At 38.8% G+C, this 15735-nt stretch overlaps 1 protein-coding gene across 3 annotated transcripts in view; it reads right to left on the minus strand.

Moving 5' to 3' along the window:
• Window positions 1–15735, minus strand: part of CHKA (choline kinase alpha) — a 23219-nt gene continuing 7484 nt past the window's right edge. For 2 of the 3 annotated variants that reach the window (XM_040608100.1, XM_040608103.1), the window contains exons 3-12: window positions 11674–11727; window positions 7450–7563; window positions 6699–6832; window positions 6322–6426; window positions 5905–5963; window positions 4181–4268; window positions 3140–3248; window positions 2575–2681; window positions 2166–2247; window positions 1–1406 (exon numbers count right to left, since the gene is read on the minus strand). In XM_040608100.1, coding sequence (XP_040464034.1) covers window positions 1347–1406; window positions 2166–2247; window positions 2575–2681; window positions 3140–3248; window positions 4181–4268; window positions 5905–5963; window positions 6322–6426; window positions 6699–6832; window positions 7450–7563; window positions 11674–11727 — 912 coding nt within the window. In that variant the 3' untranslated portion in view covers window positions 1–1346. The remainder of the gene's footprint in view (window positions 1407–2165; window positions 2248–2574; window positions 2682–3139; window positions 3249–4180; window positions 4269–5904; window positions 5964–6321; window positions 6427–6698; window positions 6833–7449; window positions 7564–11673; window positions 11728–15735) is intronic. The other variant, XM_040608102.1, reaches the window with a different exon arrangement.

A 15735-nucleotide genomic window follows, 5' to 3' on the forward strand; every position in this document is an offset into this window, starting at 1 on the left:
TGTTTTTAAGTGCTTTATATTTATTATAAAGTATTAGAGTGTATGGAAAAGTATTCTCTATACTAGAGAATAAGATGACAGCTTTTACAAGTTATGCTATACAGTACATGAAATGCTGTGCATTTGAGCTGCTTGGAACAGTATTTACTATACAAGTCAAAAAGGGTAGGCTTAGAAGTTTATTATTTATAATACAGTGTGTTAGAAAGCACAAACAAATAACATTCAAAATAAACAAGCTCCCAAAAATCTAAAGAAATCTTTACATGACATGTACACAGATTATACTCAAGTTTCAATATACACGTTATTGTTCCCCACAAGACACTCCACTTCACTGGATTGCTGGAACACGGTGAAAGTTGAAGGTGCAAGAAAAGCACCTCTCAAGCCACATAAGCATTGGACAGGCAGAACAGCAATTTCCTGAAGTGTTCTCCGCAGTCTTTGGCTCTGCTATTTTTACAGCCATATACTGTGGCAACACAAGAAGAGAGATGAGCTCCAATTACAAGTATTGTCAATGCCAATCCAGTTATCTGGGGAGTTGCTAGAGCAATTCAAGGCACTCTTCCCAGTGCTGCCAGCCCACGGAACCCCCGGTGCAGGACACAGCATTTTAAGAGACAACCAGGCTGGGCTAAAGTATGTTCTTGAAGGACATGGAATGAACAGTTCAAGACAAACTCCTTCAGAATGTCCAGGTCAAAGTTCATTCATACTTCACAGGCACACCAGCTTAAGAGAAAAACATTCATGTATATGTAGGTAACACTTTAAAGCATATTGCTTCAGTGTGTTTAGTTGCTTTATGGTTAAAGCAGTGTAACATATCAGCAGCTTTGAAGATAGTGTTCATGGGGCATGTTGAACCTAATCTCACAGTAAGATTTCAAGCCTACTTCACAGTTTAACAGTTGTCTCCTTTGCTTTTCTTTCTCATTAAGAGGCAGTGTCTACAATGAATCATCTTTTACAACTGTTCCGCTTACAAACCATAATGCCAACACCCCCCTTGAAAACGTACTCACAGTAACACTGTTTGCTGATGCATGTGGTATTGACACTGAAGTGTAAGCTTCTCCCATAATATAAAATACCTTCTAGATCAAAAAGATTTAAAGATATTGCACTGTTGTGTTTTACTTTTGCCTCCCAATCTCATTCCAAGTATTTACGAAACTGTAAACAAGTCATTTTTATACAGTCTTCAGTACTGTACACCTGTGTTCCAAGGAACTGGAATTCAGTGACACCTTCGTTAGAGATACAGTAGCCTAAGCACAGTCTAAGTTCTGTCCAGCTGCCCTCTTCATACAGTAACCAGCAGGCCACTCCTCCCGCATTCACACCTTCAGCCTCTTCTTCTGATCAAAGTACGCATCAAATCTGGATAACGCATATTCCTGCGGAAGTAAGGGACATTCAGCACTCAATATAGTGAACACAGCTGAGTTTTCTTTCTTGGGACAGGGAAGCATAATGAAGTTATTAACCTCCCTAGCCCACCATCTCAATGTATTAGTTAGCTCTGTCTGGGAAGGATACTCTCTCCAGAGGTGTTCCAGACTCTTAAAAGTTTTCTCCCACCTTATTTCAACTCTAACATTATTAGCTGCTGCCAGCATGTCAGAAAAAAACTGAACTAAAAAGGCTGGGTTCTGCAGTGTTTCCTGCAGGATATTCAGTGTACCTGACAGTTATATCACTTTACAGTACACTAAACATTTATCAGGAGTTACACTGATCCCCTTCTCAAGTACAAGCTACCTGTCATTGATACTGCTGCACACCAAACATCAACATGTTGTTACATGGGCACCCAGTTCTCAGTTTCCAAATTCACACTTAGTGCATGCTAGCATCCCACCGGAACAGGATCTTACTGCAGAAGAATACTTCACTGCAGGACATCATCTCACTGCAAGGCCTAACACTTAAGGCTATAGTCTCTCTACATAATAATGGGAAGAATTTCTGAAGTTTTTATCATCTTAGGTGCTTGCATTCTTATGCTAAGAGTACAAACCAGTAACAAACTGATATTAAGAGGTTTAGAAGATACTAGCTGCTGTGGGAGGCCATTTCATCTCCTTTCTGATAACGTACCACAGGTTACTTAGAATACATGTTTAGTTACATGGAATCATGATTAAATAACTTACCAGGTAACCAAACTCAATAGATGAGATCTTTGCTTGTATAATAGACCACAGACCCCAGAAGAAGTGTGATGCAAGCGCAAACCTGGAATTACAAGACTATGTTTATTCAAATATCCAGCTAAGTCACAGCATCTTATTTCAATATCCTGTTAGAATAGGATTCCCTAATTTGGGGATGTCCACACCTCTAAGTATCACATTATAAAACTAACTCCATAGCTTCCCCATGAAACAGTGTTTTGTTTACTCCACTAACAGCGTATACCACATAGCTAAAGGTTACAATGGACAGATCTTCCTTTAGTATATATGAACACCTCTCTCGAGTGAAGTTTCTCCACCCAGTGAGGTATGCAAGTATAGGTGTCACAGGGGAAGTTTCAAGATACAGCTGTGAAAGACAAGCTACCTGTTAACTTCTATCAACATTTCCTCTTCTAGTTTGGACTTCTCTTCATTGCTCAGCTTTGCAAAGCCGTCATGGAATGCAGACAGGTAACTGGAGATAAAATGAAGCTGGAAGGCAAGTAAACAAGAGTTACAGCTCTTCATCTCAAGACATACTTGCTTCTTTCAGAAAGAACTAAGCAGGCCTTTCAGTAAGTTTGCAGACATCAACAGTGTTGGAGTTAGCTTTAAGATTAATGGTGGTTCTACTAATTGCTGGTTTAAGAAAAGCCATATTAGGGACAACAGACATTTTGCTACTGCCAACTAATTTCACAGCTGCAGTCCACAACTATTAGACTTTGTGGTGGATAGCTACATGGCACACAAAATATTCTTTCCTGAATAGCTATTATGAAGCTTCTGTGATTTTTAAAGCAAAGGCAGTCAGGATTACACAAAGTGTTATATTTAAAGAAGTCATGAAGGAAAGGTCTTGGGACAAAGTTCAAAACAGAACTGGAAGAGAGTCAGGATTTGAAGAGTGTGGACGCTGGCATTTTATTCATTATGTTGTATGTGCCTACCTGTTGCTTCTTTGAAGGATATTTAAGAGCAGTAGCTTTGAAGAATGGGTACTTCTCATACGTGTAATCATACATCCATTCACAGAAGTGATTTCCAATGTCAAATCCTCTGAAAGAGGCAGAAACACTGAGCATCTCAATATTTGCATACTAGCATTCTGGCTTTGCTTAAGCAAAGCTAAAATCAAGTTTAGTAGTACAGGGCTACTTATAAGTTACTGCAGTTTTGCTAAACTAGGTAGAGAATTGATGACTAGAATACAGCTTTTTTTGCAAGTCATTAAATTCTATTAGTAAGGATGGGCAGTTAAGAATTGAAGTTATCAGCTACATGAAAATACTAGACTTTGCTACAAAGTCTTATACCAATGGAGGCAGTTAAAAATACTTGAGTACACACTACATCTCAGCACAAAGTCAGATATCTCTAGCATTAGCATTATTGCAGGCAAAAACATCATGCTCAAGGTATTTAACATATCCTACTCCCTCATTACTGGAATTCAGGGTTCCATTATGTTCCAGCTATGCTAACATTTAATGATCCCAATGGCTCCACACACTTACATCATTCTTAAACACAGGTACTAGATGACTGAGGTAAAAACAGAAAGCATTTCACTATGTGGTTACATGAAAAACATAGGATTACTCATCTGCACAGATGAGAAAGCTATTTGAAAGGACTGAAGAAAACATGCAAAACCTGCCCCACGTACATATGTACACACACACAATCTATCATCCTTCTCACCTCCCCACTAGAAAGAAATTTTGACAATGCAAGCAAGAAGCCATTTGTGCACACACAAGCCCTCTAGTCTGGATAACCAAGGAGCTCCAACAACTTTGACTGCTGTATACCTATACTCAACACCATCAGAACCAGAACTGTTTTGACCAGTTATATTTGCTGTCTACCGCTAGTAGAGCGGAACATAATTCACTAGAATAGACTGATAATCAGTAGTGCAGCACTTGCTCTCACTGTAGCATGCAGAAAGTAATACACCTTCCTGCTGAATATAAAAAGTGATTTACCGGTAATTATAGCTGCTGTATTCAAAGTCAATGAGCATCAGCTTCTGTTTTTCTGAATTCTCTCTGCCTTCCAGAAGCAAGACATTACCTGAAAATTTAAAGATAATACAGCATATTAATAAAGTCCCAGGAAAATTAGAGAAAAGAAATACTGTATCTTAAGAAACATTGTTCAGATAATCCCAGTTATCCCTTACATCTGCGCAGAAGAACGACAGGAAGACCCAAGTTGCACTGGCTGTATAGCAGCTCATTGGAAGTAGAGGTATACACTATAAACCTTGTAAAACTGAAAGAAAAGTTTTCTTTTGTACAGGCAGAAGTAGATGCATTCTTCCAAGGGTCCCGCTTCCCTGGTGTTTAGCTTGCAGCTAACTCAGGTGACACTGTCAGCCTTAGTAGCCCTTGCCGAATTGTTTCTTTCCACAGCCTGAGATCTAAATTATGCAGCATCTCTCATGCCTGCATAGCCCTATCACTGATCACAGAACACTCAGGACAGGAATTGCTTTTCAGCAGCCTGAAAGCCAGACTGATCACTTTGTTATTCTAGTATGTGGCACAACCAGTACCTACGGAAAAGCTCAGTCTTTTCCACTGTACCATATCAGGGAGATAGCTTTACCTGTCTTTCAATTCACTTAAGTCCCTATAATTTCTCTGAAAGGCATCAAGTCTGCTTCTGTCAAGTGCCAACTAGTAAATAAATTTAGAGTAATTTCAACTTCAGCAGTAGCTCGCCCCCTCTCCACAGGTACATCTTTCTTCTGTGTCACACCTTTGCACCAACTGAACAGTCATAGTATTTCAACCCCCGACCCTCACCTTGGGAAATTTTGGTTCCAAAGCTTGCCCCAGTCCTACCTGAGTGACTGCTCCAGTACCGGACTTTTCCACACCAGCAGTGAGACCTTGAACTGCACCACTACTGAGCTAGCTCTTCAGACCTCAGATCAGTGGCCTTTTCTCCCTCGTGCTGCCTATCCTTATGTGCCTACCTATCCTTCAGGGCTATCCTCTTCCAGGCCAGTTCCTCAGCCTTAGCTAACAAGGCTGGGACTCCTGAGAACAAACCAGCCCTGCATATGGTCCTAGTACAGCATCCTTCCAGCTCTGCCCATCTCACCCACTGTACAGGTGACAGGGAGCATAGACATGGCACACTCAACACCTTCAGCCCTGCTTCCTTTTCAACTGTTTATAGAGAACTGGCTCAGAAAAATTGTTACTCCCCCCATGACTCCAAAGAAAGCACACTAAAAAAATGTGGATAAAGTTCTCCTAATATTTCTTACCAATACAAGCTGAGAACTGCCGAGTCAAACTATCCTAGTCTCCATTTTCACCATTCACTGTACTTTTTCAGTATCTTTCTTTTAAAAGGACTAAAGTATATCCTACCCTGATTGTGTATATTGCAGACAGCTAAGAAAGGTACAGTCTTAACAGAAAAGGCTCAAGTCTCCCACCATCAATCAGTCCACTAACAGAGCACGTGTACACATTTGGCTTAATCCAGTTATGATACTAGATGTTCTCTTCATTAGCCTGAAGGGTTGCTGAAGCCAATTCACTTTGTTTTGCAACTGTTGTGCACCGGGAGTGCACAGGCTACCGTTTCAGGTCAGCACCTTGATAACACAACTACACCCCAGAAAGCAAACAAGTGACCAAAGGCTTCATACTGCATCCTTGAACAAGGTCACGAAATATTAGCAGCTTACCTTCTTGACAGTCATTGTGGCAAAATACAACTGGTGATGAAGTAGCTTCAAGCATAGCTCTAGAAAACAGTAACATAGGATCTTATAAGTGAGAAATCACTAAGCTCAGTTCACTTTGAAGTAAAGAATGGATTTTGTTTTAAGAATTTGAAGCACTATTCATTTCTAGCAAGGCCCTATTTTTCAATTAGGAGCCCAAGATCAGGACAACAAAGTTGTACTTCATTGATCAGCAATTTCATTGGATCAACTGGTAGCCCTGAGACTCAGGTTGGTTACAGAACCAAAAAGAATCCCCAACTTGTAAAGAAAAATAAAGACAGAGTATTACATTGTATAATGTGTTTGAACAAGTATAAAAAAATCCATACTCAAAATGTGCAAATTTGAAGACAGGGATAGACAAAATAAGCCTACCTCAGATTTTTCATTTCCTGGGGGAGATTGTAACTGAGGAGTTTGTTCAGTTTCCTAGTTCTGGATTCTCTGGTAAACTTAATCCTCAGCACTTGATTTAGATATCTGTTAGAAATAGCAACAATAGTACAGCATTTATGACTAAGTGTATTAGTCTTCCCATACTAATATAACATTTAAACTAAAATAAAGAAAGTCTTAAAAAAGTTACTCCAGAAAGCATTACTATTCTTCAAGGTAATTTAAGTTCCTCAAGTAACTACAAAATAGTTTCTAGGTACAGTGAGAACTTGTGCTCTCAAGACATTCAGGAAGAACGATCTGTTTATCAAAATTACAACAGGTCACCTTTTTCCATAAAGTATTGCATAACTTACTTTTCCATTGTTCCAAAAAGCCACTTAGGTTCTTTATTAAATGGCATTTTCATGCCATGAAATCTAGCCATCTTCTCAGCTATTTCAGCAGATATATCAGGTAAGCTTAGTTCTTCAGTACTTAGTTTCCTGCTCTGTAATAAAACATAGTATTCTTAAAATACAGTTAATTGATAATTACAAAGTGTGATTCATTACAAACACTAGCATTGACTATCGTATAGTACAAAATTCTAGCATCGTACTCAAGCAATACAATTTTCAACCCAAATGAACTGACAAATTTGCTGTCTTTGCAAAAGCAGAGTTAGCCAGCCTAGCTTACACATGACTTAAGTCAATTCTCTTCTAGATCAAAACCTGGGGAATATCACATCTCACACTAAAAATACCTTCAAAGCTGATTGGGTATAAATATTTAAGAACATCAAAAGCATCTGCTCTTGTTGCTGTTAAAGGAAAGTGTTACTCCATAGCTTCCAATGCTATGTTTGGTATCTAACAGGCTTTTTATCTTCATTTATTAGTCTCCGCTACAGCTGAAGAGTTTTTAAGATATCCCTCGCTGGCAAGAGCTATAATTGGGCTCTCCAACACCCACTGTAACTGTATCATATTACAGCTAGCAATTATTACAGGCTGCCAAGTATTCCATTCCCACATCCCTGCCTTTCTGGGCAGTCCGGAGACCTTCCTGTCATGATCAATTAAAACAGCTACCAGCAGCCCACTAATCATGAACAGGACTTACGGGAATGAATTCCTCCAGTCGCCCTTGTGGAAAGATTCCATACAGCTTTGGGCCAAGAGCTCTCTCTGCAAGAATGGCAAACATAACACTTTCCAGAACCATGGCTTCTGCCCCCTACAAAAAAAATTAAAGCATTAGTTGGTGCTCACACAGAAATTAACTTCAGCACACACAATAGCTAAACTGCTACAAAGTGAGAACTTTTAGGGTTAACTTTAGGAGGACGACTCAACATTTTACTAACAAAAGTTTTTTTACTAGCAACAACTCACAGCATGGGAGCAATACAAGTACTTTGCCTTCACATGTAAAGCTAGGGAGCAAAATCTGTATTACGCAGCAGGTCCTGTTGGTGGGCCAGGTTGAAGGAAAGCTATGCAAAAACCAAAACACCCTCTCCTCCTTAACCTGTGGGAACTCTGCAAATTCATTTCCTGAAGGAGTTTATCCTACTGAAGCACAGCACAGGAACTATAAATATTATCCTTGGCTATTTTAACACACTTTGGAACACTGCCTCACAAAAGGACATTTTAACTATGCAAATGGATGAAGTGAACAACTGAACTAACCAATTTATCATTTAGAATGACAACTTAGGATTTGTTTCTGTTAAGCACATTTTAGACCTTCCTTTCTTTAAAAAAAAAAAACAAAAACCCCAATGTAAACTCCTGCTAAGGAACATGTGTGTGAATAACCATTATTCCTTTTCTACCTCCAAAGATACCTCAAGTTTCAATAATTTTTCTTCAAGGTTCTCCTTCCATCAATAAGTTCAGCCCATAATGATCACAAGCAGACAGTTCTTTTCATTTGAATGTTTAATAGTTATTAGATACATGAAATCCATCTCAAATACAGTTAAAAAATCACTTAAGTATAGCTTCCTTGATGGTTAAGATTAGCTGTAAGCAAACAGAAGCCACAGTATGAATCACTACTTCTAGCAGTTATGCTAACCACAATCCAGCTGTACTTAAATCCTAGAGGTCTGCTAAGCCTCTGCCTACTTTTGAGCAACTCATCTCAAAGTCTGGCCCAGGACACTTAGAAGCGTAAGAATTAAGAGCACAAAGTTAAGAACGTTCTCAGATATTTCAGACTCCTGAGTTAGTGTAGTCACTGCGGTCTCAGACAGTAAATAACTCTTTGTAAACAAATTCCACTCTTGAGTACACTCCAGGCAGTTCCACTGAATTTTTTTATTATTGGCCCACACTATTATTCTGGTTTCTTCAAGAAATTCATATTGAAGCATAGGAAATACTCATGTAACTATGTGCTGAAGCATTAACTTCAAAAAAAGGTACAAGAGGCAGCAAGAATATCAACTGATAGTTTAAGATGATTTGCATACGAATGTATTGCATACATGTCCTGTTTTCCCATCTCAACTCCTCAAAGCAGAACTAACACACCAAAAATATTTGCTTCTGATTATTTCGCATGCCCTCACCACCACACATCTGAACTTTTGATTTCAGTTCTGAAGGCTAACACCAAGCACCAAAACACAAATTAGATATAGGTTATTGAATGTCTACTCTATTAGCCAATATTGAATTTGTCTGTGCCTGGTACAACACCAGGGCGTTTTAAAAGTCCAATTACAGCAATCCTATTGGCTGTCCCCATTAAGTCATCAGTTCCTTGTTTTCACATCTTACTGAGAAACCAACTCATGATACTTGAAAGACAGCAAGTGCCAAAGAAGCGTTCTTCCTTAAGATGTCCCCTTAATACATCAGAAGTGACAACTAGAAAAACAGTGACATTTTCAGTTACTCAGCAGCGCACTTCTGGGTTATTCCTGCCATGCCACCTGCCTAGCCCTTGTCCTTTGAGAAGGGCTTACAGATTTAGAACTTTCAGATAATCCACAACTACAGGATCACAAGTTTGTAAACTTTGTGTAAGCAGTGTTAACAAGGATGGCAGCATGTCTCCATGAACGATCTGCTTCAAGACTAAGAAGTATAGGTAAGTGTTATCTAAAAACAGCAGTACAAGAATATTTGAGTTTCAATGTCCTGGCAAATACGGAAAAAAGGTTAGAGCACCAGAAAAAGCTTCCTCTACTGTAACAGAACAGTCATTTGAGAACAAGTCCAACAAGAGCTCTGCACCTCAGAGCTCATAGATTATCTATGTATCTCAGGCACAAAGCTTTCCCCTCTGTAATACCTGATAGACCTTTTACCAATTCTCCACTCCACACACTACTGTCAAGTATGGGTGTGGAATAAACTACTAAAGGACATCTGAAGTTTATAGCATCCTTCATATGGACATTGAACATACCTAGGTATACAATGCTCCAGTTAAAATGCTGATCTAATGACTTTTTTTAAAGAATCAAGCACTGTAGCCAAGTAAATTGTCTATCTCAAAGTCTTCAAATACTTTGCAATCTACTGGCAAGACAACAAACCGTTGTTTGAAGCTCTGAGACTCAATTTTATCAGATAGATGTAGCCATGAGCACCTGTATTTAAGACAAGCTTCTGGATAAAATTTGATCACTCACACTTTCAAATGAATACTTAGAGCTGAACGTTGCATTTCAAACCTACAAACACTCTTTACAAGACTTTTCCAGTATGCAACTCCCATTCAGGTAAGGAGAGATCAAAAGCCCGTCTGTATTCCAGTTGGAACTGACACTTCTGCTTTATTCTTTCTTTGACAAAAAGCTCACTATAAAATACAAGAAACGCAGTATTTTGAGGAAAACTATCCCCAAGTATAGCAGAGCCAAGAACAAACGTGGATAATCCCTGTTAAAAAAGGCCGTATGAGCTGATGGAAAACCATCCCTCTCTAGACAGCTGTCAAACACCAGGCAGCTCAGAACAGCTACACTGCTTTTGTTAGTGAAGCAGAACATTTTACTACTACCTAGATGATACTCTTCTCCCCAAAGGATGACATTAACTCCTCTGATCAAACCTACCTACAATTTTAATCTGGACTCAAGAAAATTAACCAATTTATCCTGACAGGAATTCTTGAGTACACTGATCTAACCGTGAAGTTCCAGCACTATGAGATTACCAGCAGAAAACAATAACCTACCAGCATAAAAATCACTATTTTCACGCAACAAACAAAGACAGTTCTGAAGTTCAAAGCCTTGCTTCCTGTACTGCAAAATTCCATGAGCTGCTGGCACCAGGCCAGGGTTTGTTTGGATTTTTGTCTTCTTTTATAGTTTTAGGAACTTTTACTGGATTGGGGCACGGCAGAAACCAAACCACCTTCACCTTTCCTCTCTGAAGAAAACTGAGGAATCAAATCAGTACATTTTTCAGTTCAGTCTTGGTTCAACTGATTGAAGCAGTTCCAATAAACTAAACTGGAAGTTCAACAAAACTTCAAAAGCAGTCATTCAACAACAGCAATTTTAAAACCAGTTTCAACACACCAGAAAAAACCACCAAAAATCCCAAAAAACTGTTTCAGATGACATTCCCAGAAGGCAGAAAATATAAGGGGAGAAAAGCAGCACTTATCAAACAAGTAAAATGTACTTCTCCCTCAGCGCTGCCAAAACCATTACAGAACTGAAAAACAATAGTACGTAACAAGAAAAGCATCTGGCTAACATGCTGCAGTGCTATGCCTTACTGAAAAAAGTACTGCCAGGATAGAAAACTGAATTACTAAACTCTGTTCAGATGACTTTATGAAAAATTGCACTTAGCTAAACATTATGCTGCTTGAGCGGAAATGGTTCCAAATGCAAAAACTTTACAGTTCACAGAACACAGATAATCTAAGCACAATGCTAATCAGAAACACCTCATATTCAAGAGGAAGTTCTCTCCAGCTTCACATACTTTCCTCAGAGAAGTTCATCACTGTATTATAAAATAGGGATTAGGTAAAGCAGAGTACTGGTCTTCCTCTACTAAGGGAAGAGGAGCCTAGTATTCAAAACAGCAGTACTGATACCAATGTTAGAAATGGTAAGAAACCATTCAGGGTAGAACTGGGGAGTGTTTCTTGTTAAGGTGGAATGCTTAAATCTTTCCAAACTATGTATAGATGTCCACACATTATAATGTTACTTCTATAAGCAAGTAAGATTTCTTTATTACTATTTACAGTTTCTAGAAGCACAGCCCAGATACCAGGTGGAATAACTGCTTGTTTAGAAGCAGGATAACCACAATTTATCATCTATAGAATTCTGCGAAATAAGCACATTCAATTACTCACTTGCAAGTCATTTTCCTTCTGAGACTGTACAGACTCTCCTTTGTTACAGGACCTCTATGAATGAGAAAAAGCAAACACAATGAGAAGATGAAATTTAACATGATTAACCTGCAACCACCAGAACAAAGGGAGTAGAAGTGCCAACTACAATTAACTAGATGTCTCAACACTGTCTTGATCTGTGACAGCTACAGCACTAGTATCCATCTGACCTCTGACCACCGCACTATTTCAACAACTCCAAAGTCTTTCAAAAGGATGTGCCACTGAGACCAAGCCACTCCCATAAATAGCCTGAAAGGTGATTTTCAGGTATGTTTTTATTGCTTCCCAGTATTTCAAAACAAGGTTTCAATGTATCATAAGCTTAGAGGAACATTTTTATTTTTAATTGAGGTAACTAAGTCCCTCTGCACAACATCTAGGATGATACTCTGCTTGCAGCTAAAGCACTTGAGACACATTACAGAGATGACATAAAAGCCTTAGAAGGACTACTAGAAGAGGCACATGATGAAGCTTGCAAAGCACTTGCTTTTTTCTATTACCTTATTTTCCAAATTTCTTGTGACTAAATTTTTTTGGAGTATCTGCCTAGGATATATGTACAATGTACCACTGGCCACACAAATTCAAGATTTCTCTTCAAATGAAATGCCCACATAAGCTAAGGGTGTCTCAGAACTGCAGTATACTAGCAAAACTTTAACGAATTCCATGCATAATGTATTGTGCTTGGATCATGAACAGTCATTACAAAGCAGTTTCAAGAGTATCAAACCATACCCTCAGCAAGTGAGCTCTCAATGGCACATGCTTTTAATAGAGCTGCACATTTAAAATTCAAGATGTAATAAAAACCTTGTCCTTTAAAGGGCTTGAAGGTAAGGAGAAGAGAAAGCAAATATTTGCTTAGAATTAGCGACAGTTTGTGGCTGCCATTTATGTTGCAATTCCACCGTTGACTGTTTAAACCAGACTAGCTTTAGAGGCCCATAAAGGTAGCCTGCATCTCCACCTTCTGAACAAAAACATTTGATTCATAGAACCATGTGCATACCTTTCTGTTCCACAGCTCTAACATGTCCAAAACAAGGGTGGAAATATGAACTTAATGGAATACAGTTAAGCAACACCAGCTCCCTTAAGTACAATACAACAAGCTAATGATTTACACAAGCTATGCAGTTACAATATTTCAGAAGCTATAGAAGAAGTATAGTTAACATGAATCGATGGTCTTTCAGCAAGTACTTCCCATTCCACTAGGATAATAAGTTTAAAACAAGACAGTATGAAAACTACTATTAGTTTATATTCCTTTCAAGGAAATTAATAGTGTCAAAACATATTCACTAAAGCTAAATGCATAACTACTCAATAGTATTAAAGTCATTTACAGAGGGCTTCTCTGAACAAGCATGTCCTACATCATTACCACTTACAGATTTTTCTTGAACAGTCAGAAAGTTACTCACCATCCAGGAGTCTTTCCTGATTAATGGTGCTCTCAGAATGGTTCAGTTCATCAGAAGGTAAGCAGATTGGGCTTTTCCCTAGAACCTGAACCGGCATCCACTTTCTGTAAGTCATACTGTATAAAGAGCTAGCCAGTTCTAAGAGTCCACCTCAAATTAATGTCGGAGATAGCCTAATGGCATCTACTGTGCCATCAGAAAGAGACAGTTAGGGATGTGTACTGCAGAGTCATCAGAAAAGGAGACTCCTGTGGCATCCCTTCCTCTTTTCTGTTCCCTCAGCATGGAGCATTAGTGTCCAGAGGAAAATGAATACAAAGTAATTTGTTAAATAACTTGCAAATATGAATGGGAGCTTGGAGAGGATCAGTCTTCACAAGTGGCCATATACTCAGCCTAGAATTAGGGAAGTCTCCAGGTCACGTGGTCAAGGAGAATGAAGCAAGCAGGATGCAGTTTTACATAACAGAAGTTTAAGAGTTTAACTCCAAGATGTTAAAGTGGAAGGATTTGATTGTTTTCTGACTGAACAATCACCTATGAGAACAGTGGTTCAAAGCAAAGCATCTCACACAGTGAGGTGTTTGATGTACATATTTAGTTCATGTGTTCTTGGCTAAACTGATCACAACTTCAGTTTTTCCATAAACTAACAGCTTTTTCCAACTTATGCCCAATTCTGGAAGCCATTTACTTCAATAGCAGTGAGGCTATTTTAATTACAACAGTAAGAGCATGATTGAATAACTGCTGCAGGTTTTTAATCACTCTCTCTATATGGAGGCATTAACTAGAACTGGACCATGTGTTCTAAGCCTTTAAGATTTCTTTACAATATTTCTTCAGTGATGCTTTTATTGTGGGAAGGTTTATTCTCCAAGCAGATTAAGAAAGCTCACTACAATTTTAGTAAGGGAGGACAGCTGTATGGACAGAGATGACTGAAGTTAAGAGTCTACTTTGTGATCATATGAACTGATTTTAAGGCAGGAAGCTTCAGGTACAAGATTGAAGTCCTAGGATGGCAGACATTGCACATTATCTGATCTGTGATCAGAAAATGACCAGACAGTGTTTATACATCTGGTAGTTTAATGTAGAAAATTGAGTTCATCACCATTTTCTCCCTAACACCCCAAATTTATTTTTCTTGTACCTGCAAGATGAGCTCTGTATCAGAAGTCCCAAATGATGCTTGACAGAATTCTGTCTAGAGGAGGAACTTGCAACCTCCCCCCCCCCAGATAACCCTTAGCTCTGCCCACAAATTTATATCTTCCATTGTAACTCCATTTTTTTGAGTTTACTCAGCTTTAGTAGTTTTCAAGACTTCAAAATACTAAAATACACTTTGATTTAGACAAATCAAGGAATTACAACATTACAAGGAACTGCCTGAGAGGTTAGAAGCAGCCTATGCAGGGGAAACTTCTCAATTCTAGAAGCTGTTGGAAGACATCAATTTGAACTTCAGGGTATGGGAACAAACAGTTTTGGATTCAGCGATAACTATTTCTGCTTCTAAGAATCTGCTGTTGATCACTGATCCCTGCCAGAGCTGAAGGAACTGCTACTAATTTGCTGAAGTCCTAGAATCTAGCATGTAAAGAATAATTTCCAGTTCAAGCCCTACAAAAGCCACAAAGACATCTCTAATCCTCTTCATTTCAAGTTACCATTCTCTTATGAGGGAGCAGAGGAAAGGAAGGGGCAGTACTTTGATATTTTGTTATTGCTGTAAACATTCAGATGCACAGACAGTAGCTGGTGCTACTTAAGCCTTATTTTTAAACAATGAAATCCAGTACTAAAGAAAATGAAAGCTGTAGAGAATGCTCCAACTTCAGAGATCTCATACTATACCGTGAATCGTGTCTGTCACCTGGAAACCAGAGTGCTCTAGGCACGATCGCATGGGCAAGCCTGCAGCAGAGAACACATGCATATACAACTAAAGTGGTACATTACCCCCAGAATACCCTTAACTCCACCCAACACAAATATATCCCCGTAAGAGGTGCTTGGTTTCTTTCAAGCCGTCTGCCAGTGCCAGGGATTTGTAGTTACTCCATGCTACAAACAGACATGGACACCAACAACCACAGAAGACGTTGATAATTACAGTTACACAGCAGTCTGCATTTTATTTAGTTACAAAAAATAAAAGGCAGCAAGGCAGGTATGGAAAAAGATTTACCACAGAACTGTGGCAACCATTTATACTTATTTTGCATCTGCTCACATAGAAAATTGAGAGACCAGAGAGGAACATTAGGTATACTGGTTTTCCTCATTTATATACACTATTTTGGTTTGGCTGTTGCAAAGTAACAGAGCCCCAGTGAATCAAGAGTTCAAGGTTCTTTTGACATGTGTAAAAGAATGGGAATCAATCCCCAAGTTACCTTTTGATAGGTGAACTTCCAAGAAATTCACATTAATTTGAGCTTTTTTTTTCTGTTGATGCTATCTTATGTTGAAATCCTATCAGCATTTCTAAGATGGGAGAAGTTTTGGTTGTTCTGAATTTAAGTAGAAACACTACAGTGTGATCTGCATATGAAATCCAATCTTAAAGTCTGGA

Source organism: Falco naumanni, chromosome 10 (assembly GCF_017639655.2).
Source record: "Falco naumanni isolate bFalNau1 chromosome 10, bFalNau1.pat, whole genome shotgun sequence".
In the NCBI taxonomy this organism is placed as follows: Eukaryota; Metazoa; Chordata; class Aves; order Falconiformes; family Falconidae; genus Falco; species Falco naumanni.